We start from the raw sequence: 25,896 nt of genomic DNA, 5'->3' as shown, positions 1-25,896 counted from the left end.
TATTCTGTCATCTAAACAATCTGAGCCATAAAAGGTTTTTGACAGAGAGTGAACTTTGACCTCCCACCTTCTCCACATCCCCCAGCCCCTCTGTATCCAGCAGCACCAGGGTGTGGTCTCTTTTTTCAGGGTGAGGCACACACCACATCCAGATGCCCTTAGTTTTGGACTGGATGGTGGCTCCCAGGGCAAAACCTTGAGGACAGATGATAAAAACGGTTCTTAGGATGGAATCAGCAAAGAGGCAGCAGGATGTAAAGTGTTTACTCAAGGCTGCTGGTTTTCAGATGAACCTTTTTGTCTAATTATACTGTATATCATACTGACAGACTGAAAGTGAAACTAGCAGCCAGTGCAAAACGGCACACTTATCTACACAACCCATCTAGAACAAATGTGGTCGGAACAAAATGTTTTTTTTGATATTTGCTCTGCTGTCTGGTTGTACGTTATGGTGTAAAAGAGAAACTGTAGTTTCCAAGACGCAATAACAGGGTGTGTCGAATTTCCAATTTTGGAGAGAAAAAAAAATCAAAGCATAATGTGGTCAGAACAGGACAAATCTGTACTTTGGTGCAGCATATCTGTCTAACTCTGAATGACAAATGCAGTACATATATAGACATGCTGTACATAAGTTAACACTTTCTGTTTCACATTTCTATTACCCTATCTTTATGAGAAATAATGATCTTATACATAATCATTCCTTATCCATATAACATTGTTGAGGTTATGTACATTGTTCGGACTTTGGACCATAGATTAAAAAAAATGCTTGACCTTTCCTCTCTCCAGCCAGCTTGTTCATGAGGTAGGACTTGCCGGTGCGGTACAGCCCGACCACCGACACCACTACCACATGCTGGTCAATCTGGTCCAGGATGTCCAGTGCACTGCGGACCACACGCAGCTTCCCGTCACTGTCGTTCTCTATCAGACATACTGGTTCCTTCATGGATACTCTCTGGCCTGCCATGATGCTGTCCTATAGAAATGAGGGCAAGGACACACAATAACTTTTAATTGAGTAGGGTACTGTGTGTGTGTGTGTGTGTGTGTGTGTGTGTGTCACAGTCCCTACAGACCTTTTTATTGCAATTAAATGTAATGTGATCAAGGAGGCACAGGAATAGGTGATAAAGAGTGAATCAAAGCTTATCAACAGACTGGGTGGACAGTGACAAAAAAACTATAATAAATTCAGGCCCGGTCCTGGCCGTTTTGTCGCCCTAGGCCAAACAAAATAAATTGCCTCTCCTATACCCCGCAAAGCTAGAATAGTCCCAGAAAGCACAAAGACGTTGAAAATACGTCTAAAATAGTATTTTACAGACATAAAAAATACATGTAAAAAGAATTGGCTAATTTTTCGGTTCTGAATGAAAGTTGAAAATACCATATATTTTTCGACCAAATCAAGGCCGGTCTAGACTGGACGATGTCTGAACCAAACAGACGTCTATGATTGATTCAAGACATCGGTGTTGGTCCGTGTTTACTGGGATGTAGCCTACAGCAGTTGTTCCCAAACTATGGAAGGGGTCGGCGTGCGGGGTGTGAATTCATCTACACCCGATTCTGATAGGCGTATCAAATCGAGCACACAGCCATGCAATCTCCATAAACAAACATTAGCAGTAGAATGGCCTTACTGAAGAGCTCAGTGACTTTCAACGTGACACAGTCATAGAATTCCATCTTTCCAACAAGTCAGTTTGTCAAATTTCTGCCCTGCTCAAATGTAAGTGCTGTTATTGTGAAGTGGAAACGTCTAGGAACAACAATGGCTCAGCCGCAAATTGGTAGGCCACACAAGCTCACAGAATGAGACCGGCAAATGCTGAAAAAATCATATGTTCTCGGTTGCAACACTCACAACAGAGTTCCAAACTCCCTCTAGAATCAATGTCAGTACAAGAACAGTTAGTTGGGAGCTTCATGAAATGGGTTTCCATGGCCGAGCAGCCACACACAAGCCTAAGATCACAATGTGCAATGCCAAGCGTCGGCTGGAGTGGTGTAAAGCTCGCCGCCATTGGATTCTGGAGCAGTTGAAACACGTTCTCTGGAGTGATGAATCACACTTCCTCATCTGGCAGTCTGACAGACAAATCTGGATGTGGCGGATGCCAGGAGAATGCTACCTGTCCGAATACATAGTGCCAACTGTAAAGTCTCTATATACAGTGCCTTCGGAAAGTATTCAGAGCTCTTTACTTTTTGCACATTGTTACGTTACAGCCTTATTATAAAATTGATTTAAAAATAATGCTCAGCAATCTACACATAATTACCCCATAATAACAAAGCGAAAACAGATTTAGACATTTTAGCAAATCTATTAAAAATAAGTGAAAAACCTTATTTACATAAGTATTCAGACCCTTTGCTATGATACTAGAAATTGAGCTCAGGTGCATCTGTTTCCATTGATCATCCTTGAGATGTTTCTACAACTTGGAGTCCATCTGTGGTAAATTCAATTGATTGGACATGATTTGGAAAGGCACACGCCTGTCTATATAAGGTCCCACAGTTGACAGTGCATGTCCGAGCAAAAAGGAAGACATGAGGTCAAAGGAATTGTCCATAAAGCTCAGAGACAGGATTGTGTCGAGGCACAGATCTGGGGAAGGGTACCAAAAAAATCCAGCAGCATTGAAGGTCCCCAAGAACACAGTGGCCTCATCATTCTTAAATGGAAGAAGTTTGGAACCACCAAAACTCTTCCTAGAGCTGCCCGCCAGGCCAAACTGATCAATTGTGTCTCTTTTTTATGGTAGCTATCTAACATTGTTAGCTACATTTTCACCTGTCATTGTTAGATGGTTAGTCTGATGTTGCTAGCTACTTGTATTTTCGTTTCAGTCATTGGATTATTATAACAGATGAAAGCTGTATATCTTGTTTTGTTATTGCTAAATGAATGTGCCTTCTTAGTATTGATGCCATTGTATTCATGTTTATTATTTCCAGACCACATCTTGTATGGATAAATGGACAGTTAGTTGGATAATCAAAGCTGAGTGACATGTCACAGAATTGCAAACATTTAACCTCCAATCAACATTAAAGAACCCTAAACTGAGGAACTGTCTTTCTCACCGTCTCTCTAATAGGAGGACAATCTCCATAACTTTACCTACTCAATCAGTGTATAAATTCCAGAGGCATCACCCTCTAATTCAGTCTCAATACAGTACGTTGTCATACATTTTATGTCCAGCATATAGACTACAGAAAAGTTCACATACTGGTTCTACCATAGGCTAAATCATGTGGCAGATATAGCCTATGTCAGAAGATTTTTTCTGGTTATCTAATCAATTAATTAACCGCAAACGCCTACATTATTAAGGATGGATCAAGTATTTTTCATATAACCAGTCAACTTGCAAATCAATAGTAAAATAAAATAAAAATATTCCTAAATGTAAGCAGTGCACGGGAGTTTACCTCGGCAACGCTGTAGTGGGTTATTGTTCAGCCTGTGGTCAGCGTTAGGATAGTAAAATAAATAAGTGACGTATAAAAGTCCCTGTGCTGCGCAGTGGTTCATTATATGCCGCGATCACGTGCTAGTGGGAACTAAGACATTCCGAAATGTCAGACTTCCTAACTGGTTGAATCGCACGTATATAATGGTGCGTTCATGACAACTGGGAACTCTGTAAAAAAACAAGGTCAAATCATGTCATGACGTCAGTTATCTTCATGTCGGAAAGTGGGAGTTCTAGAGAGAGGCCCGATTTCCCGATTCGGAATTCCGAGATGGAAATAAATCTCAGTCGGAGCTCGTTTTTTTTCCTCCAGATTTCCCAGTTAAATTGAGCGCACGGAAGTCGGAGATTTCAGAGTTCCGTGTTTTTTTTTCTCTCCAGTTTCTAGTTCCGACTACCACGTGAAAGTGGCATTATTCCTAGTTGAACAATAGTTCGATAAACAATTGAATATTTCTATTGCATTTCCTTCTGACATTTTGAAAGATTTTGTTGATGAATTAAAAAGTAGCTTGCGTCAGTTCAATCTCTTATTGGACTGGTGACAATAAGTGAACAAGAATATATAGCCTAGGCAACTTTCACTTTCTGTTTCGCAGCAAATATATAGCCAGCAGGACACTGTTCCTCTGCGATTAACCGCAGTTGGTTTGGAGAGGATTTTTGGAGACGACTCCTATGTAAGTAGACCGACGAATGCTGTACCATAGCAGGAAACCATTACAGTTTTGCAGACGAATTATATAATGAAATTGAAGCTGACATTGGACAATAATTTAACTTCACTTCAACTGAATGTTGTATGCATATGGCTAAGCTGTTTCATGACGCAGATCTTTTTAATAATATATTTGCATAGCTTATTCAGTAGTCCTAGACTATATTCACATTGTGAGCTTAATTTATAGAAGGAATCGATAATGAACTTTTATAAATAATTCGCCTGAACTATATTTAATTAATAGTTTTATTATAGATTGACTATTTGTGGGAGCTGTAGGCTGATCATCCTGTGAGATCACTTGACCATGGATTCCCCAATGTGCCTGGTCGAAAACGCCGATGGCGAGCTTCATGTAGTTCCTGGTGCCATCAAGTACCTGATGGGACTGAACCAGCAAGTCATAGTGGTGGCGGTGGTCGGGCTGTACCGCACCGGCAAGTCCTACCTCATGAACAAGCTGGCTGGAAAGAGAAAAGGTGAGACTGATGCTGAGAAACAAATCAAAATGTGCAGACTGCTTTGACCATCAGCTGTACCTCAATAGTCAATGCCCAATGAAATGTTTTTTTTTAATCAGTACACTGGTTTAGAAATAAATTGTATTGCATAATGTTTTTCTTAAAATGGTCTTTGAAATATTGATTTAGGTTTTGCCCTGGGAGCCACCATCCAATCCAAGACTAAGGGAATCTGGATGTGGTGTGTGCCTCACCCTGAAAAAAGAGACCACACCCTGGTGCTGCTGGATACAGAGGGGCTGGGGGACGTGGAGAAGGTGAGCGGTCAAAGTTCAGTCTCTTAACAATTCACATTACTAATCAGCACAGTGAACAGATATCTAAACACAAATCTATTTTAAATAATTTCATTACATTTAGCCATATCACCAATAGGCATGTTGCGGTTGTCATACTTGTTTCAGGGAGATTCTAAGAATGATGCCTGGATCTTCTCCTTGGCCATTCTGTTAAGCAGTACTCTGGTCTACAACAGTCGAGGGACCATCGACAATCAAGCCGTGGAGAACCTCCAGTATCCTTTAAACCAATATCTATTTCCCCATGGCAAACCTCCCCTGTTTCCTCTCCTGTTGACTTTAACATGTGTACATATCACATGGTTAGGGGATATTTCTCCCAACCAGACCATTTCTTAGAACTCCCTCTTATATTGAAAGTGAAAGTGCTGTATGTTTGTATATATATTGGATGCTGAGCAACATGTCCTTATAGACCTGGAGCAATATATTGTGCTACTGACAGCGTTAATCTGATGTGTTTGCTTCCAAGATTATTCAACACACTGTACTTTGTTGGATCAATTCCCTTAGGGGTTACTCAGTGCATGTGGACACAGTCCATTCAAAAAGAAACTGAAACTGCTCGTATGCTATAACTGTTGTATAGCAAGTCCTTGCACAACTGTAGCAGGCACATGTCAATGCAGATGCACATTCTTTTTTAAACTTTGGTAGCTTTTATCAGTCAATCCTCAACCGGCCCTATAGATATGTGAGTGAGCTGACAGAGCGGATCAAGGTGAATTCTTCCAGTGCAGCTTCATCTTCTCACGATGACGAGGAAGGAGGGGACGCCCAGTTTGTGCAGTTCTTTCCGAATTTTGTGTGGGCCATCAGAGATTTTACTCTACTACTCGAGATCGACGGTAGAAACGTCACCGAAGATGAGTATCTGGAGCATTCCCTGGAACTCAGAAAAGGTGACATTAGCACTAGCCACCACCCCAATGATCAACTGTGCACAATGTCTCTAGAATAGAGCTCCCATGAACAATTATTCAGTTGGAACAATCACTATCTCACAAAGAGCATAGGGGTTGGGAAACAAGATGATTGATATTTGCTCTGACACTTGCTAAATTACACGTTATAAAATCATTCCTATGGAAATGTATTGTAGGATTACACTCATAATCAAACAGACTCATAAATCAAATGACACAATTATTTTATCCAGTTTGTTTATTGGTCATAAAGTCTTCTGCCTTAATTTAAGCATATCTCTATATATGCTTGTCTGTTAATGATTGTGTGTTTGGATGGTGAACTAAGAGCCAGTCTCCCAGACAGAGATTAGGCCTCCAGGCGAGATTCTCCATTGAACACACTTTTGTGTCCAGGACAAGGCCTAGTCTGTGTCTGGGAAACCGGCCCTAAAAATAGATTAATGTCAACTGTAATGGTGAATGCTGACTATCATTCAGGTGGGGGTAAAAAGAACCTGATGTACAACCTCCCACGAGAGTGCATCCGGAACTACTTCCCCTCGCGCAAGTGCTTTGTATTCCCCACCCCTACAACTCCTGCCAACATGCCCCATCTGGATTCCATGGACGAAGCTGACCTCTGTGGAAGCTTCCGAAAGGTTGCAGATACTTTCTGCCGCTTCATTTTCCAAGAGAGCCGTACCAAAACTGTCAAAGGGGGCCACAAAGTAACCGGGAGAAGTAAGTCAAATATCAGCAGATTCTGCACAGATGTATTGAATGTTTCAATAAGCATTTCTCTATGGCTGGCCATGCTTTCCTCCTGGCTAACCCGGCTAACAGCTCCGCACCCCCCGCAGCTACTTGCCCAAGCCTCCCAAGATTCTCCTTCACCCAAATCCAGACAGCAGATGTTCTGAAAGAGCTGCAAAACCTGGACCCGTACAAATCAGCTGGGCTAGACAATCTGGACCCTCTCTTTCTAAAATTATCCGCCGTCATTGTTGCAACCCCTATTACCAGTCTGTTCAACCTCTCTTTCGTATTGTCCGAGATCCCTAAAGATTGGAAAGCTGCCGCGGTCATCCCCCTCTTCAAAGGGGGTGACACTCTAGACCCAAACTGTTACAGACCTATATCCATCCTGCCCTGCCTTTCTAAAGTCTTTGAAAGCCAAGTTAATAAAGTGATCACTGACCATTTCGAATCTCACCGTACCTTCTCCGCTGTGCAGTCCGGTTTCCGAGCTGGTCACAGGTGCACCTCAGCCACGCTCAAGGTACTAAACGATATCATAACCGCCATCGGTAAAAGACAGTACTGTGCAGCCGTATTCATTGACCTGGCCAAGGCTTTCGACTCTGTCTATCACAGTATTCTTATCGGTAGACTCAACAGCCTTGGTTTCTCAAATGACTGCCTCGCCTACTTCTCAGACAGAGTTCAGTGTGTCAAATGGGAGGGCCTGTTATCCGAAACTCTGGCAGTCTCTATGGGGGTACCACAGGGTTCAATTCTCGGGCCGACTCTTTTCTCTGTATATATCAACGATGTCGCTCTTGCTGCTGGTGATTCCCTGATCCACCTCTACGCAGACGACACCATTCTGTATACATCTGGCCCTTCTTTGGACATTGTGTTAACAAACTCCAAACAAGCTTCAATGCCATACAACACTCCTTCCGTGGCCTCCAACGGCTCTTAAACGCTAGTAAAACTAAATGCATGCTTTTCAACCGTTCGCTGCCCGCACCCGCCCGCCCAGCGTCACTACTCTGGACAGTTCTGACTTAGAATATGTGGACAACTACAAATACCTAGGTGTCTGGCTAGACTGTAAACTCTCCTTCCACTCATATTAAACATCTCCAATCCAAAATTAAATGTAGAATTGTCTTCCTATTTCGCAACCAAGCCTCCTTCACTCACGCTGCCAAACATACCCTCGTAAAACTGACTATCCTACCGATCCTCGACTTTGGCGATGTCATTTAAAAAATAGCCTCCAACACTCTACTCAGCAAACTGGATGCAGTCTATCACAGTGCCATCCGTTTTGTCACCAAAGCCCCATATACCACCCACCACCGCGACCTGTATGTTCTCGTCCGCTGGCCCTCGCTACATATTCGTTGCCAGACCCTCTGGCTTCAGGTCATCTATAAGTCTTTGCTAGGTAAAGCTCTGCCTTATCTCATCTCACTGGTCACGATAACAACACCCACTCGTAGCACGCACTCCAGCAGGTATATCTCACTGGTCATCCCCAAAGCCAACACCTGCTTTGGCCGCCTTTCCTTCCAGTTCTCTGCTGCCAATGACTGGAACAAATTGCAAAAACCGCTGGAGACTTATATTTCCCTCACTTTCTTTAAACATCAGCTATCTGAGCAGCTAACCGATCGCTGCAGCTGTACATAGCCCATCTGTAAATAGCCCATCCAATCTACCTACCTCATCCCCATATTGTTTTTATTTACTTTTCTGCTCTTTTGCACACCAGTATTTCTACTTGCACATAATCTGCACATCTATCACCCCAGTGTTAATTTGCTAAATTGTAATTACTTCGCTACTATGGCCTATTTATTGCCTTACCTCCTCATGCCATTTGCACACATTGTGTGTATATAGATTTTTTTTTTTTTTCTATTGTGTTATTGACTGTACGCTTGTTTATTCCATGTGTAACTCTGAGTTGTTGTTTGTGTCGCACTTCTGTGCTTTGTCTTGGCCAGGTCGCAGTTGTAAATGAGAACTTGTCCTCAACTAGCCTACCTGGTTAAATAAAGGTGTAATACATTTTTTTTTTTATGTAGCCTATGTTATTGTACCACCAAATGTATACACTTATATTTTTCTTCCCGCCTCTTATCTGATTGCAGTGCTCGGCCACTTGGTTAACACCTATGTGGAGACCATAGCCAAAGGCTCTGTGCCCTGTCTGGAGAATGCAGTGCTGGCCATGGCTCAAATTGAGAACCAGGCTGCTGTGGATGAGGGCCTGGCGGTGTACCAGAGGGGCATGGAGGAGGTGAAGGCCTTATTCCCTGTGGCCATGGGTCAGATTTCAGCTCATCACCTCCGCTCAGACCACCAGGCCACGCAGGCTTTCATGAAACGATCCTTCAAAGACGAAAATGGGGATTTTTTGAAAGCGTTGGCGGTAAGGGTCATCATTTCAGATCTGTGCCTGGTACAAACACTGCTTTAGTTCTTAACTCTGTCAAGGACCACTTTTTACAAATTCTTCCCTAAAACAGTCTTGACTCCTGCAGGTGGCCATTGCAAAGCACTACGCTGACCTTCTCAACCAGAACGAGGATGCCTCAGAGAAGAAGTGTGCGTCCCTTCTGGAGAAGCTGTCTGCTCCGATGGCCCAGAAGATTAAGGAGGGGATCTACGCTACACCTGGGGGATATGAGCTTTACTGCAATCACCATGACAACATGGTGGCACAATACCGGGCTGAGCCTGATAAAGGAGTTAGGGTATGAATCCTTTCTAGGGCTGAAACATTCATCAAAAAATCCATATTAAACACGAGCTGTTCTCATCTTTCAGGCCGATCCACTTAGTTTCTATTCCGTAGATGGATTGCTGTTTCTATCAATCTCTGTTACTGTTATGATTCACATTAGCTTCCATCTGCAGCATCATACCAGAAACAGATAGCCATCAATCAATGATAAAACATGTTGCCTTTTGGGGTATTTTCTGCAGGCTGAGGAGATTCTTGAGCAGTTCCTGAAGGAGAAGAGTCTGGAGAAAAATTCCATCCTACAAGCTGACAAAAAATTGACAGAAAATGAGAAAAAGATCCACGGTAAGTCCAAAATATAGCATTGGGATGTTATTTTCTGCTTGAATTCAGGTTTCTGGTTGGAGTGACTTCTCACAATAAATATGTGATAACTTGCACTTGCATGAAGTCAACATAGATCTGGGATGTTTGAAAGAGTATGTATGCGGGCTAAAGTTTAACCTAAAAGTTATGGCCTACTCCAGAACATGGAAAAGATCAGGGGCTGTCTGTTGACTCCATATGAGAGAGAACATGAGTAGTCCAGAAGCTAGAGTGTTTTCCTACCTCAACTCTTCCTTTGGACCATGCAGAGGAGAAGGAGAGATCAGCTGTGTTGGAGCAGGAGAAGAAGGCTGCTGAAGAGAAACGGTTGGAGATGGAGCGCACCATGGAGGACGATCGCAGAAGCAAAGACGAGAAGTTGAAGCAGATGGAAGACAAGATGAAGGAGGAGATGAAGCAACAGGAACGGGACTTCCACAGGGCCTTGGAGTGCAAGATGCAGGAGCAGAAGGATCTGCTGGAGAAGGGCCACAAGGAGAAGGCTGACTTAATGAGACAGGAGATAGAGGAGTTCAAGAAGAGCAACACACCTGAGAAGGAAGGAGGTGGTTTCCTTGAGTCTACAGTCATGCCTGTTCTTCGAATTGGATTGGATGCTGCCAACACTTTCTTTCAATATAAGCTCATGAGGGGAGCTTTTATGAAGTAGAAACACTGTGTATTACTTGAGCATGTACACATTTGTTAGCTCTATCTTGCAATGTAAAGCGAAAAGTCAAGTTGATAGCCATGCTTAGAATCAGTATAAGTTTTATATGCAAGAGTAATGTATTATTTTTCTTATACAGTATATGTATTTACAGGTTTTGGTGAAATTATCACTGTACTAGTATAGCGCTTAAATCAAAACATTTCTAGACTATAACTAAGACTTATCTTTAATCGTAATATACCACTGAACAAAAATATAAACGCAACAATTTCAAAGATTTTACTGAATTACATTTAAGGAAATCAATCAACTGAAATAAATTCATTAGGCCCTAATCTATGGATTTAACATGACTAGGAATACAGATATGCATCTGTAGGTCACAGATACCTTAAAAAAGGTAGGGTGTGGACCAGACTACCAGTCAGTATTTGGTGTGACCACCATTTGCCTCATGCAGCACAACACATCTTTGCATAGAGTTGATCAGTCCATTGATTGTGGAATGTTGTCCCACTCCTCTTCAATAGCTGTGTGACGTTGCTGAATGTTGGCAGGAACTGTAACACAATGTTGATCCAGAGCATCCCAGAATTGGGACATTTTCAACTTCCAAAAATTGTGATGCTTGCGACATTGGGCCGTGCATTATCATGCTCAAACATGAGGTGATGGCCGCGGATTAATTGTACGACAATGGGCCTCAGGATCTCGTCACAGTTTCTCTGTGCATTCAACTTGCCATCGGTAAAATGCAATTGTGTTTGTTGTCCGTTGCTTATGCTGGCCCACACCATAACCCCACCTCCACCATGGGGCACTCTGTTCACAACGTTGACATCAGCAAACCGCTCACCAACACGACGCCCTACATGCTGTCTGCCATCTGCCCTGTACAGTTGAAACTGTTATTCAGCCGTGAAGAGCACACTTCTCCAGCATGCCAGTGGTCATTGAAGGTGGCCAAACTGCAGTCAGGTAAAGACCCTGTTGAGGACGACGAGCATGCAGGTGAGCTTCCCTGAGACAGTTTGTGCAGAAAGTGGATGTGGAGGTCCTGGGCTGGTGTGGTTACACGTGGTCTGCGGTGTTGAGGCCGGTTAGACATACTGAAATGAACATTCAATTCTCTGGCAACAGCTCTGGTGGACATTCCTGCAATCAGCATGCCAATTGCATGCTCCCTCGACTTCAGACATCTGTGGCATTGTGTTGTGTGACAACTGCTCATTTGAGTGGTCTTTTATTGTCCCCAGTACAAGGTGCATCTCTGTAATGATCATGCTGTTTAATCAGCTTCTTGATATGCCGCACCTGTCAGGTGGATGGATTATCTTGGTAAAGGAGAAATGCTCACTAACAGGGATGTATCAAATTTGTGCAAAAAATTGAGAGAAATAAGCTTTTTATGTGTATGGAAAATGTCTGAGATATTTTATTTCAGCTCGTAAAATATGGGACCAACACTTTACATGTTGCGTTTCTATTTTTGTTCAGTCTTCTTTTTTGGTGTTATATTCTTTGAGAACGTTGTCTATTGAAGCAAAATATGATTCATTTGGATATTATCATTTGAAGTTGTATATAAAATGCATATCAGTTTATAAATAAATTGTTTTGAATCCACTTTGAATCTTAATGTAAGTAGTAGTAGTCTGTTACTGACTCGCATCTGGAAAACCCCATTTATGCCTTCGTGGCCTGACGCACCTCTTTTTGTTATTATATTTTTTTTATTGAACATACAATCTACCTGCAGTGAAGCCGCTCAACATTTACATTACATTCAGTCATCTAACAGGCTCCCATCCACAGCGACCCACAATATCAACCAGGGTACAAGCACCGCCCAAGGGCACATCGACAGATCTTCCACCAAGACAAAATGGGGACCCGAACCAGCCACCTATCGGCCCAAGCTCCCAACCTCTAACCCTCCAAGATCCCCCCCACATTCTCCCGACAGCTGCCTCTTAACCATCCAGGACGTCACCCCCCCCCCAGCCACCAACACAATTAACAAAAGAGAAAAACAAAGGAAAGCAACAATGCAAAAATGAAAGACATCAAGGACGCTCATCTTACTTTTATCTCAGATACTGGGCCACATTTTGGTGTTCAAATGGTTTTCAGACCATGAATCAATCAGTTTGCACTTGAGAAATAGCCATTGGCTACTGTCTTTTCTGACACAGAGGAGCAAGAGCAGAGAGCCCTGGCTGAACAGGCAGTGAAGATGGAGGCAGAGAAACAGCACCAGTTAGAGAAACTGATCCAGGAGAGGGAGAGGAGTCATCAGGAGGGAATCTGTCAGCTAGAGGTATGTAAGGACACTGGGAACCTATAGTATACCATGTCTCATAAAATTATATTTTTTAACTATAACCACAGATTGTAGTAATTGAGGGAGGTAAACACAGTAGTCTTTGAGAAGATACAGCTTGCTTGTTATGTTGTCCCTCTGTGATTCTAGGCTAAGATGGTCCAGGAGGCGAAAGAGAAGCAACAGGAGTTGGAGAGAGCGCTAGATAGCAAGCTCCATGAGCAGGAAAAGCTGATGGCTAAGGGTTTCACAGAGAAAGAGGCAGCCATGAAGGAGGAGATACAGAGCCTGAGAGAGAAGGAGGAGGCCAAGCGCGAGGAGAAGGAAGAGCAGTCTCGTAACTTCAGAGCCATAGCACAGGGTGTCATGGAGAGTGTCAGCAATGGCTTAGGTCACTACTTTAACTATAAGAAAGCCCGTGAGCAACGCAAGGCGATTGTGTTCAAGGAGCAGGTCAGATTCAATCTCAAATCAGGTGCGGTTGACAATATCCCTGATAAGGAGCGCATGACACTCGAGCAAGACAAGATGGCCACGCCCAAACTCAAAACAGGAGCAGTTGGCAACTCTAAAGACACAACTCTGCCCAAAGTCAACACAGGTACAACTGGCAAAAGCCCTGGCTCAGAGGTCTAAAGGATTCACCAGAGATTGGTCAATGGTCCAGATCAGCAGCCACCCCTTTCTCCAGTCTCATCATTAACCAGAAGAGCCCAGTAAAACTACTAGGAAATAGTGCAACAGAAAGACTGCTGTACAATGGGGCCAAACCAGCTGTGACTTCACAGACGTCAGTTCTTCAGTTTCTAACCATTGATTTCTCATTCTGATAATATTACGTCATATTTAAAAGTTATTATAGATTCATCTTAAAATTGGAGCATTAAGATTTGTGTTTTGTTCTTGGATGTAGGGTAAAATAATTGAGCTTGCTGAACTTTGTCGAGGTCAAATGTGTTGTTCTATATTACACGTAAAGCTAGAATGGAAGCACAAGCATTCACGTGAAAAAGAGACACATCCTGTCTTTCAGTCACCTCATATCAATTTAATCAAATACAAACGTGTACATCAGCAGCAGGACAACAAGAGGAACTGTAATTATGGAATGATATGAACACATCTCTACTCAGATGATCAGTACCCAGATCAGCTTTAGGGCCAGGACGAGACATGCAGGAATGATTTTCATATAAACTACTGATCTTCATTAGTGTGCTGCTTGGACACACCACGCACATCAAGACCTGATGGGAATGTCACAAAGCAGGACCAAGGAGTTATCCACCTTACTTTGATAAACAGATATACTGTCCTATAACCTGCTGAAAAAAACAGCATAGACCAGCATAGTCTAGTGACCAGCCTTTGTTGTGTTTTCTCTGGTGGCCAGCCTTTGATGTGGTTTGCTGGTGACCAGCCTTTACTGTGTTTTGGACCCTAAACTTTTATTCACCCACAATTTACATTTAGAATGACTGTCAGGATAAACAAAAAGGAAAAAAAAAGAGACTACCTAAACCAGCTAATTGGGAACAACCATTTCAGTAACGGTGCAATAAATCCAATTTACAGATTGGATTAGTTTAGAAAAAAAGTATGTTATTTATCTTTGTGTAGCATGAAATAAATTCATTGATTAATAAATCAATCAATGTACTTGCAAAAACACATATGGAAACAAACTATTTTTAAGAAATCTAACTGCAACAGAGCATCCTGGGAAATATGATAATGAGAGGTGTGGTTTGGTCGACCAGCTTGACCATGGAGTATGCTATTGGCCAACAACTCAACAAACAGGTCCTGCTCTCCTTCGGTAATGTTCTCTCTCTCTCTCTCTCTCTCTCTCTCTCTCTCTCTCTCTCTCTCTCTCTCTCTCTCTCTCTCTCTCTCAATTCACTTTGCTTTATTGGCATGACGTAACAATATACATATTGCCAAAGCTTACTTTGGATATTTACAATATTAAAATAATAATAAAATTGTTAACAGGACAACGGTAACAATAATAACCAAGGGTCAAAATAACCATACATTGAACAATAACAATAAGCATACAGTAGAGGAAATGTGCAGGTTGATTGGTCTGTCCCTCATCTTATGGCAGGCAGCAATGTAGTGCGCTGCCAACCCACGGCTCTCTGCATCCTCCCCCAACAGGATGGGTAGTCTATCCTCATCAGAGAGGTCTTTGAAACCTTGAATGAGGGTTTCAACTTTGGGGAAATGACACTCTAATTGTTTTATATTTTTTTACATTTTGTCAGGAAATGCAGATCTGTCTCAGGTTCTGCTGTTGTGCAGTGGTTGCCCAGGTTTTCCTGTGTCTACCCTTCTCAATGGTAAGATTGTGCTCACTGAGCTTGTACTTTGACAAGGTTTTTTTTAAGGTTTTGATCAGTAACCAAGGTCAAATAGTTAACCACGGTGTACTGTCGATTTAGGGCCAGATAGCACTGCATTGTGCTTTGTGCTTGTGCTTGTGTTTCCCAGTAAGCAATGTAGTTTTGTTTTGACTGTGTTGTGATTTGTTTTATTCTGATTGATTGGATGTTCTGGTATTTGGTAGCATTTCCTTTAAATTGTTTAACTTGGTTCAAACATTTCGGGTAGCCTTCCACACGCTTCCCACAATAAGTTGGGTGAATTTTGGCCCATTCCTGCTGACAGAGCTGGTGTAACTTAGTCAGGTGTGTAGGCATCCTTGCTCGCACACGCTTTTTCAGTTCTGCCCACAAATGTTCTATGGGATATAGATAAGGGCTTTGTGATGGCCACTCCAATACCTTGACTTTGTTTACCTTAAGCATTTTGCCACAACTTTGGAAGTATGTCTCAAGTATGTCTCAAAGATGATGCTTCAATATATCCACATAATTTTCCATCCTCATGATGCCATCTATTTTGGGAAGTGCACCACTCCCTCCTGCAGCAAAGCACCCCTACAACATGATGCTGCCACCCCCATACTTCACGGTTGGGATGGTGTTCTTCGGCTTGCAAGCCTCCCCCTTTTCCTCCTAACATAACGATGGTCATTATGGCCAAACAGTTCTATTTTTGTTTCATCAGACCAGCGGACATTTCTCCAAAAAGTACAATCTTCGTCCCCATGTCCCCAGTTGCAAACCATAGTCTGGCTTTTTTATTGCGGTTTTGGAGCGGTGGATTCTTCCTTGCTGAGCGACCTTTCAGGTTATGTCGATATAGGACTCGTTTTACTGTGGATATAGATACTTTTGTACCTGTTTCCTCCAGCATCTTCACAAGGTCCTTTGCTGTTGTTCTGGGATTGATTTGCACTTTTCGCACCAAAGTACGTTCATTTCTAGACGACAGAACGCGTCTCCTTCCTGAGCGGTAAGAATGCTGCGTGGTCCCATGGTGTTTATACTTGCATACTATTGTTTGTACAGATGAACGTGGTACCTTCAGGCGTTTGGAAATTGCTCCCAAGGATGAACCAGACTTGTGGAGGTCTACAATTATTTTTCTGAGGTCTTGGCTGAGTTCTTTTGATTTTCCCATGATGTCAAGCAAAGAGGCACTGAGTTTGAAGGTTGGCCTTGAAATACATCGACAGGTACACCTACAATTGATTCAAATGATGTCAAGTAGCCTATCAGAAGCTTCTAAAGCCATGACATCATTTTCTGGAATTTTCCAAGCTGTTTAAAGGCACAGTCAACTTAGTGTATGTAAACTTCTGACCCACTGGAATTGTGATACAGTGAATTATAAGGGAAATAATCTGTCTGTAAACAATTGTTGGAAAAATTACTTGTGTCATACACAAAGTAGATGTCCTAACCGTCTTGCGAAAACTATAGTTTGTTAACAAGAAATGTGAGAAGTGGTTGAAAAACGAGTTTTAATAACTCCAACCTAAGTGTATGTAAACTTCCGACTTCAACTGTATATATATATTCCTAATCATTGAACAAGTAAACTTTTAGTACAATAGGTGCATGTGTGTGTGTGTGTCCGTGTGTGCGCGTGTTTAGTGCAGTTTAGTGCAGATGTATTGGAGGAGCTGTTTAATCTCACTTAATCTTACAGGGTTCTCCTGTCCTCTGACGACCTCTGCGTAGCTGCGCTGGTCCTGCTGTTGGGCCCTGTGGAGTGGAGGGGGGCCAGGTCTGGGCCGTGGGGCTTCCTCTCTGGTCTGGTAGAGGTGGTGGTCTGACGCGGGGTAGTAGGCTGGGCCCGGTCCAGTCTGCCTAAGCCGATGGATGTGGTGATGCTCTGGTGGTGGGTTGGGTCTGTGGGGTGCGCTGGGTCTGGTGGGGTGTTGAGAGGGCCTGGTGATCCTTGGTGGTGCAGTGGTCTGGTAGGGGTCTCTGGGTGGTCCTCTGCGGCATGGGGTGTTTGTCTACCAAGTGCTACGTCCTTTAGAGACTTGGCACACATCCCTACTGTCTGCTTCCTCAGGTAGGAGTGGTCGTGCAGATGCTCTGGGGTGATTGTTGGGCGTTGAGCAACGTGCACGTTCGGGAGTAGGCCACACCCTCTGGTGATGTCAGCGTTGACTTTCTGAATGGTATGGGGATGAAAGTCTTTGCGGGGCAGCAGAGTGGAGATGGTGATGTGGGAGTTGGGGAGCCACTCAAAGGCCCTCTCTGCTACTCTGTTGACCAGAGCTGCCTACTCTCTCCTGCTCCTCTCGCAGGTTGCCGGTGTGAATAATAATGTGGACTGGTGTGCCAAAGTCAGACTGGGACAGGATGTGGAGTGCATCCTGTGTTTTTGAACACCATATTTTGGACACCTTGTGGTGGGGGAAGAGTTTATCCTCTTGGATGAATTTCCCATTTGAGTCAATGACGATGGCCACATCAGTGGGTTTTACGGTCTGGGGCTGGGGTACACAGGGCCTGTGTACAAGGAGGGGTGTGTGGGGGTGTGTCAAGGGGGGGCAGAGAGCTTCTCTCTGTAGTAGGTGTCCCAATGTGAGCCTCCTTGTTGACTGGGGGTGTGGGTAAAGGGTTGTTGGTATGGGGGGGTTGTGGGTGAAGGTGGGTCAGTGGGGTTGTTAGGAGTGGTGAGGGGCTACAGCTTCTATCTAGGAGTCTCTACAGTTTGCTCTCTGTGCTGCAGCACCCTCTTGATGACAGACAACTCCTTTGCCATCTCCTCCTTTACCTGCACTAGCTCTCTCCTCATGGTGGCCTTTACCTCCTCAAGAGCTGTGGTAAGGCTCTCTCTCAGCTCCTGGACAGATTTCTTCAGCTGTGTCCTGCACTGGTTGATCTGGTCTTGTAGTAGCTCTGTGTCTGGGCTCGAGGTGGTGTAGCTCAATAACCCATACATCTAACAGAGCCAGCCTGTCTCTCAGCAGGCTGATGGTAGTGTGGTCTTGGCTCTGGTGGTGGTAGGCAGGCAGGGGGAGGATAGACCTGTTGTGTGGGTGTAGGTGTGGGCCTGGGCTCCTGCTGTTGGGGTGCCTGAGGTGAGGGGAGAGGTCGGGGTGCTGTCCTTGTCTTTTTTTGTTTCCGCTATCTTGCACAAAAGAGCTGAGTGCAGCCTCACTGCCCTGGACCATGACAGTGCCGTTCTGGTACGTTTACCGTCAGAAACCTGTTTTCCTGATCCTTCTCACTGTCCTCAAAAATGTGGATTTGCCTTCTCTTGCAGATGCCTTTCTTTGTCGCATAGCTGAAATGCCTGGTTACAGCTGTATGCCAGGCAGTAGTGTGGTCTGTGTAAAATAACACGTTTGCAACAGTCCTGTTGTGTGAGCAGTCGGCAAATAAAGTTTCCGGCTTCTCCCTCAGAATTCTGTGTCTAAAATTGATTCTTCCGTTCTCTGATTTGATTCTATTGAGAATTTTCCAGAACATGTGTGGCCATTATACATTTCAGGATAGTCAGCAAAACTAGTGCACTCTATATGTGCTCTGGGTCATTAGACACCATTAGACATGCACCTGTCGTGGTGTGGACAGGACTTGTTATTCCTGTAACTGTGTTATGGCCTGATATACTGTTGCTATGGTTACACCGCTTGGGTCTTTTCCAGAACATGGGTGTCCCTTTCAGAGGAGTTAGCAGGATGACATGTTGGTTATTTCTGTAAAGTGCCAAGGACTGGTCCTACATGCACTCACCTGTCTTAGTCGAGAACATGTCTGTCTTTTTGAACTGTTGCTGTGGCTCTACTGTTTTCATGCCCTAATATGAAACCAAACTAAACTTAGTGCAAGGCAATAAGATAACGGTGGCTAAATGCCAGAGGGGATGAGTCATTAAGAGGAGTTTACTATGGGTGTGATGTAAGGAGGAAAAATTTATAAGAAGTATGTGCCAAGACTGGAAAGTTAGTTGTTTTCATGAACTAGCTCGGCTTTTCTTATGTCGTAATAAAAGTATATTTGAACTCACAGGCTCAGGTATTTGAGAAATATGATTGACTGAATATTTCCATGCCAATTCCTGCAGGAAATTCAAAAAAAGGGGGAGAAATCTATTAGTCTCTGCTTCTGCTGCTAGTGCTGCCTCAGTGGCCATGTTGCTATGGTTACCACCAGTAAACAGTTGGAACTTGACGGTAAGCTAGTTGACAAATTTGAATTTGGCTAGCTAACACGATTAAGATTGGTCTTTTAACTCACTCTCTGTCAATCTTTTCCTCCTGTGTTGATCTTGAATTCTAAAATTTGATTACCTATACATATTTTGCTAATTTAATCATGTTAATCTCACTCTTAACAACCAGAAAGTTATAACAAGTCAGGAGTTGTTCTTCTGCATGACTTCTCTCCATTGCTACGGCCATGGATTCTCTCTCACGCATTGTGTGTTTCTGAATAACAAACGCCACACCTGAAGTTCCCTTGGGGAAAATGCAGTGCATTCAATCAACTGTTGCCCCAGCAACATTTCTCCTATTTACTGAGTCACCTTGTATTAGCCTTGTAATTTTACATTTTTTAAAACAATTTAGTCATTTAGCAGACCCTCTTATCCAGAGCGACATTGTGAATGCATACATTTCATACATTTTCTGTGCTGGTCCCCTGTGGGAATCGAACCCACAACCCTGGCGTTGCAAACACCATGCTCTACCAACTGAGCCACACGGGACCACAATAGCCGTAATAGCAGTGGGACAATAGCAGTGAGATGAGTCATTCAGACAGGTTGCTGAAAATGTTATGATGGCAATTTCTACAGTAGCTATTCCTTCAGGTCCTAGAATATATACTTTGGTCTTTGATGTTCATTTGGATGTAAAACTGGATTTACAGTTTGTGTTCAATATGTAAGCAGCCACAGGAAGACACATCCACAATAACAGAAAACGCTCTCTCGCTCTCTCAACCCATATGGATAACCTACCCATAATAACCCTTGCCTTTGGACACACTATTAAGGGGTGTGAATGTGTGGGCTCAATGAAAATCCAATGACCTTTGCAATGTCTACAACACTGTACAGTACACTAATGGTAGGAAAAGGAAGTGGCATTCTCTCAACCATAGGGTCACACTATTAAGAAACAGATTATGTTCGCCTTGGTTTTTATTGACACTTTTCTAGATGAAGCCAAACCTTATGGGGCGGTTTCTCAGCCACAGATCAAGCCCAGTCCCATGGACCAAAAAACATAAATACAAATGATGAATGGAAAATCTCTTTTAGTCCCGCACTAGGCTTAATGGACTAGGCTTAATCTGTGTCTGGGAAACTGGCCCTATATGACTTTATTGGGTGATTATGCAACTTCGGGCACTTTTGGCCGTGCAAAGTTTCAGAAATTAAAACTTATTCAAACACCATTTTACCAGTATTGTACTTGTATTTGATTTGTCTAGAAACTATATCTGATGATGGCTGCCATCGTACTATTCAGGAATTTATATATTTTTTATCATTTTCCCAGACAGCCATAGACAAATGTCATTTCCATCACGTCATTAAACATCCATTTTAGTTGAAAATGAAATATCATACAATTGATTTATAACGGATTTCTTATAAATTTGTACATGAACTTGTATTGAATATTATTTAAAGTGATTTTTAAGGTTTTCCTAATAATAATAATTCAACACGATGCCTGAATGTATAAACTTGCCTTGGTGACAGCTGAAAACATTTATTTATCATGAAAAATAAGATATTTCCACCCAACCTTTTTGTGAGATTATGATAACAACCATATGATTTCCATATAAAACAAATAAATGTATGTAAATTATACATAATATACTAATTTACCTCAAAATATGGGTTGTGATGGAAATGACAAGGTGTGGTGGAAATGACAAGGTGTGGTGAAAATGACATCTATGTAAAAACAAAAACATATGAAAACAATATTTTATTGCAAACATTGTGAACAACAACCATTGTTAAACATTTCAGACCTATACTGCGTTGTAGGCCCATCACTCACAAAGTGTAAAGCAGTTGTCACGCTCTGACCTAGGTGAGCTTTGTTTTTCTTGTTTAGTTAGGTCAGGGTGTGATAGGTGGGTGGGCATTCTATGTTTTCGTTTTCTATGTTTTGGCCAGGTATGGTTTCCAATCAGAGGCAGCTGTCTATCGTTGTCTCTGATTGGAAGCCATACTTAGGCAGCCTGTTTTTCATGTGTTGTTGTGGGTAGTTGTTTTCCGTTTTGTCAAATGTCTTGACGGAACTGTAGGCTGTCGTTTTGTTGTTTTTGGTTAAGTGTTTCATTAAAGAAAAGTATGAGCACTCTACACGCCGCGCCTTGGTCCCCTTTATACAACCCTTGTTACAGCAGTAGCCGATGGGCAGGGCTCAAGGAAGTAGGCCAGTGTTTTTGAGAGATGGGCCAAGATAGCAGAGGGGTAATGCCGCATAGAGCTCAGTGAACAAAGTGAAACTATATCATTTGTGGTATATCCAACACAGGTGTGGAGGATCACCTGCTTGTGAGAATCACCAAAGTGAACTGCCTGGATTTCACTGGTGTATTTACACAGGTAGTTCTCTGCAAAGTCAATATGCACAATGATCTCTTTCCCCAGATTCTCTTAATTCTCTCAGTATTGGTGTCAAATGTTGTACAAGTGTTTCCCCAACTTCTCTTTCAATCCTTTGGAGTCCTCCAATAGAATCTGCAGTGTGCCACATACCTTTTTTTTTACTGTCAAATGTACAGTGAACTTCTCCATGTTTCCCTCTGTTTTTCTTCTCTCTTTCCAGCTTTGTTTTTCCACTCAAACCACCATGTCTGCTCACCAGCATCAATGTCAGATGTTTTAAGCTATTTTGCTTGGCAAAGGGAGCACTCTCTATACATGAGCTCTTTCTTCAGGTTCTCACAGCACAAAGACTCAAAAACGTTCTCAATGTTGCTGCAGCTGATCACTTTGTGATACTGTAGTTTGTCCGCCATGAACTGGAGGTTGGCGTGGGTTTTGCAGACGTGTCCCTATCCTGGACTGTTGGCTTGACAACCCTAAAAGGACGTCTTTTGCAGAATTCACAGTAGGAAATTAGAATTTCTGAATATTCCCTCTTAAACTTCTGATAAAGGTTCTGAATTGTGCCATTCAAGAAGCGCTTCTGCTTGTTCTTCTTGTTCCTCGTTAGTGTGTCCTTTTTCCCTGTTGTTGCTCTGCTGTTGTCATCACGTTCATAGAATCTAGTGATTTTCTCTTCTGTGGCAGTGTTAATTCTGTTACACTTATTTTTCCTGGAGTATTGAAGACTTGATGGCCTGTTTTCATTTGCCCACATCTCTGTTTGCAGCTTTGACCAGGCCATACTTTCTCAGGATGTTGCCTCTGAGCATTTTTGAAGCAACTTGTTTGTCCTTGGCACTGCACATTTTTTTTATACTTTTGTTTTAACTCAATGCAATGATGGCATTTTGAAACAATAAAATCCTTCTCAAGTTCTTCGGAGTTCCCTTCATTTGCTGTTTTGTCTTTGTTTTTGGGGAATCTTGTCTCTTCATTTTGTTCAGTCGATCATACCTTTTTTTGTATTTCACAGCTTTCCGCAAAGCATTATCAAGTTTGACATTTGTCATACTATGATCTCTGTATGCTTTCGAGCGACCTCTTCCAACCTTTTTCCTTCCAGCAAGTATTCGACTTCTCATTCATGTTGCAGACGATGAGGAAGGGGTATCAGGGTGTCCATCAGGGGCAGGTAAGTTAGCCTCATGTTCTGGTAGGTAGGTCTGCATTGCAACTGTTCTCTTTAAAGTTTGTCTTCTATTCCGTTGGTTACATTTCCATTGCCATCTCTTGTTTCTTTGTTCTCACTTTGTAAGCTCAGAGATAGATTTCACTTCTCCCTTCTCTTTTTTCTTCCAGTATCTCTCCCTGTCTTTTTGCAGATGTTCCTGGTATCATATAGGATCCGTTTTTTTGTTTGTTTCTATATGTCTGTGACCTCTGTGCTGTTTTATGTGGCATCTTCTAAAAATAAACACAAATACTACTTATTTTTCAACTTGTGCACACCTTGGAGCATTTTCTAGATTCAATTCATTTAAAACATGATTAAAAAAGTAATGTAAATACGAATAAGATAATGGATTTGTGTCATTTCCACCACTTTCTGTTATTTCCACCACACTTAGGTTTGTGATGGAAATGACTGTGATGGAGATGGCATTTCTACAGTTTCTGGAGAAAATTGACAGACAGCTTAGCATACTTTGATTAGTGTTACAGCAAGCATATCGTTTACACTAAATACATAAAATACCAAAGAAATGCAAAAGTTCTACCACAAATTAAAGAAATTATAGCCTGTTTGGAAATGACTGACAATTAAAATATTCTCTACACAAGCAATATTTACCTCGATTTTTCCATCACATCTGGAACAACTGTCCACTGCAGCCATGTGCTTCAGTGTCACAATATGTTTCCATGGTAACTAAATTAACATTCTCTTGAAAACTTTGTCTGAAGAATTTGTCCTCAGTGGTGGCAATGACACCACTCCCAAAGCACAGGTATATTTTGTGTAAAAAAACAATATAAAGGGCATACTCACAATAAATATTGATATAGATTTTATTTAATTGACTATTTCTGTAGTACATAACATTATATAATGTTTAATTATTAATGTTTTCTCATAGAAAAACATAGTAGAAGCTTAAAAGTCTGGGTCAGGGACAAGGGCAAAATAGTGAAATTGAGGTATAAAATGCATCTGAAAAGTAGCTAAAATATTTGATAGAGAGGTGTTTAAAAAGTATGGGATGATTCCAGTGTGAACTTAACATACAAAAATTTGTATTTTTTTTTTTTTTATAAAATTCCCAAAATTGACCCGAGGACATGGAAGTGCTCGTAGTTACAGAATCACTTTATGAAGTCAATCATCATGGGCCGATTCAGACTCAGGAAATGTACACATATTCATTGCCTTTTCAACACAAATTGGTAGATTTAAAAATACTCTGATCTTGTATATTATTTAAGGTTAGAAAAGTATTTATAAATAATAATTTAAAAAAAAAATGGTTTGGAGAGCCTTTACGCACAAAATATATTGGTAAATAAAAAATACAGGGATTTGATTATTACTGAAAGTTTCCATATTCAATCGTTCAATCCATGAAATATTGGAATGGGAGAAAGGTGTACAATCGGAATAGAACAGTAGTCCTATAAATCTACCCTAATAATCCTCACTAATCATAGAACTGTGATGATAACGGTCCAGTCGTTGTGAGCCGTGCTCCAGGTTTAAACTGCTACTGTATGGTCTGCGTCCCAAAATGATTCAAATAGGCTACATGTCCCAAATTATTGCACAATTTGTAATACGTTAGCCGAATATGATCCACTATTGCTAGTGATGCTCAGGAACAACCACACAAACGTGACAAAGTAAAGAAATGTAAACTGACAATGTCATGGAATGATGCAAAATGTAAGGAAACGAACACCAAAGTCACTGTTATAAATGTCTGTGGTAAGTGACGATGGCTACCGTGATATGTTGATATGCTTCAGTTTGCCTTCATATGACTGGTTTCACATTTGTCTCCAGCGATCATAAGGTAAAATAGATTGTCATTTATATTTACAATTCCCTTAACCAACGGATTACTTGTTTACCTAGCTCTTATCAATAGCTTCTATGAGCTCAACGAGTAATCTGACTCTGGGGAATTAAATAAAGGGCCTAATAAAGGGTATCCATGATGATAATCACCCCTCTCCTCCAGATCACACTGTCATCAGGAAGCACGCTGGTCCAGAAGATGAGCGTGGACAACCTGCAGTCTGAAATGGGGACATTCGAGAGCACTATGTCCTACTCCCAGAACAAAGTAAGAATATGGCACGTCTTTACTACCCACTCATCACCCATGGTGCTGGAGATCTGAGGTGAAAGAAAGGCAGGTTGAGGTTGCCAGGATCAGAGTAGTGCAGAAGGTGTATTTTCTGAGGCAGTGAAGAGAGTAGTAGAGGAAGATGGGTCCAGGGTGATGGATCCTAAGAGGAGGCTGAGGTCAAAAGAGAGCTATAGGAATAACGTAAGGTAGGTTTTTTGGCGTTCATGGCCATGGTTGTCAGTTGTACCGCAGGAATGGAACATAAATCAGAGAGGATAGATGTTGTAGTGGCAGCTGCAGAGAAGTACTTGGGGTATAAGATTTTACTGCAGAAGTTGCAAGGTGTTTTGAATGATAGTGCCCGTACTCCCAGGCTACAGGCCTAGTGTGGGATCAGATAGGGCCAAAGTAGTGGAATAGTGATGAGGTTTTAATGGGTGTAGGGTGAGTCGGTAGGGCAATTTGTTCATAAAGTGTAATTAATTTATACAACAGAATAGAAGGCTAATACACAGCCAATACAGTAGGTGGCGGCATGCACCTATAACCTTTGTTTGCAGACCGCCATTATACCAAAGAAGAAGTTCCTGAACAAAAGTATGAAAGCAACATGTAAAGTGTTGGTCCAATGTTTCTTGAGCTGAAATAAAAGATCCCAGAAATGTTCCATATGCACAAAAAGCTTATTTCTCCCGTTGTGGGGTCTGAGACGCCGACGGCTCCCACCATTAGCTCTGACAAATTGAAAACCCTAGTCATTGGCGACTCCATTACCCGCAGTATTAGACTTAAAACTAATCATCCAGCGATCATA

At 42.2% G+C, this 25,896-nt stretch overlaps 2 protein-coding genes across 6 annotated transcripts in view; one reads left to right on the top strand and one right to left on the bottom strand.

Annotated features, from left to right (window-relative positions):
• Positions 1-3,567, bottom strand: part of LOC106597522 (guanylate-binding protein 1) — a 76,717-nt gene extending 73,150 nt beyond the window's left edge. Inside the window, exons 1-3 of one of the 2 annotated variants that reach the window (XM_045704703.1) lie at positions 3,460-3,567; positions 784-988; positions 68-195 (exon numbers count right to left, since the gene is read on the bottom strand). In XM_045704703.1, coding sequence (XP_045560659.1) covers positions 68-195; positions 784-979 — 324 coding nt within the window. In that variant the 5' untranslated portion in view covers positions 980-988; positions 3,460-3,567. Of the gene's footprint in view, positions 1-67; positions 196-783; positions 989-3,459 lie in introns of those variants that run through there. The other variant, XM_045704702.1, reaches the window with a different exon arrangement.
• A 325-nt stretch (positions 3,568-3,892) lies between these two features.
• On the top strand, positions 3,893-14,446 carry LOC106582242 (guanylate-binding protein 1). Of its 4 annotated transcripts, none has more exons than XM_045704696.1 (11): positions 3,893-4,183; positions 4,480-4,703; positions 4,875-5,002; positions 5,150-5,259; positions 5,735-5,946; positions 6,451-6,693; positions 8,838-9,118; positions 9,231-9,443; positions 9,676-9,778; positions 12,668-12,792; positions 12,946-14,446. In XM_045704696.1, exons 2-11 carry the CDS (start codon positions 4,532-4,534, stop codon positions 13,429-13,431), a joined length of 2,073 nt encoding a protein of 690 aa, XP_045560652.1. In that variant the 5' UTR covers positions 3,893-4,183; positions 4,480-4,531; the 3' UTR covers positions 13,432-14,446. The 4 variants fall into 4 exon arrangements, with proteins under 4 accessions (XP_045560652.1, XP_045560655.1, XP_045560654.1 ...); XM_045704698.1 differs by having other exon boundaries at positions 3,906-4,183; positions 4,504-4,703; XM_045704697.1 differs by having other exon boundaries at positions 4,013-4,314; positions 4,479-4,703.
• The last annotated feature ends 11,450 nt before the right edge of the window (positions 14,447-25,896 follow it).

Source organism: Salmo salar, chromosome ssa21, assembly GCF_905237065.1.
Source record: "Salmo salar chromosome ssa21, Ssal_v3.1, whole genome shotgun sequence".
Taxonomy (NCBI): domain Eukaryota; kingdom Metazoa; phylum Chordata; class Actinopteri; order Salmoniformes; family Salmonidae; genus Salmo; species Salmo salar.
This window is presented reverse-complemented; position numbering and strand designations above follow the sequence as displayed.

Coding starts and splice junctions, on each gene's coding strand:
- LOC106582242 (XM_045704696.1), top strand. CDS start 4,532: ATGGATTCCCCAATGTGCCTGGTCGAAAACGCCGATGGCGAGCTTCAT. Junction 5,947..6,450: donor TTCCCTGGAACTCAGAAAAG/GTGACATTAGCA, acceptor ACTATCATTCAG/GTGGGGGTAAAAAGAACCTG. Junction 12,793..12,945: donor AGGGAATCTGTCAGCTAGAG/GTATGTAAGGAC, acceptor CTGTGATTCTAG/GCTAAGATGGTCCAGGAGGC.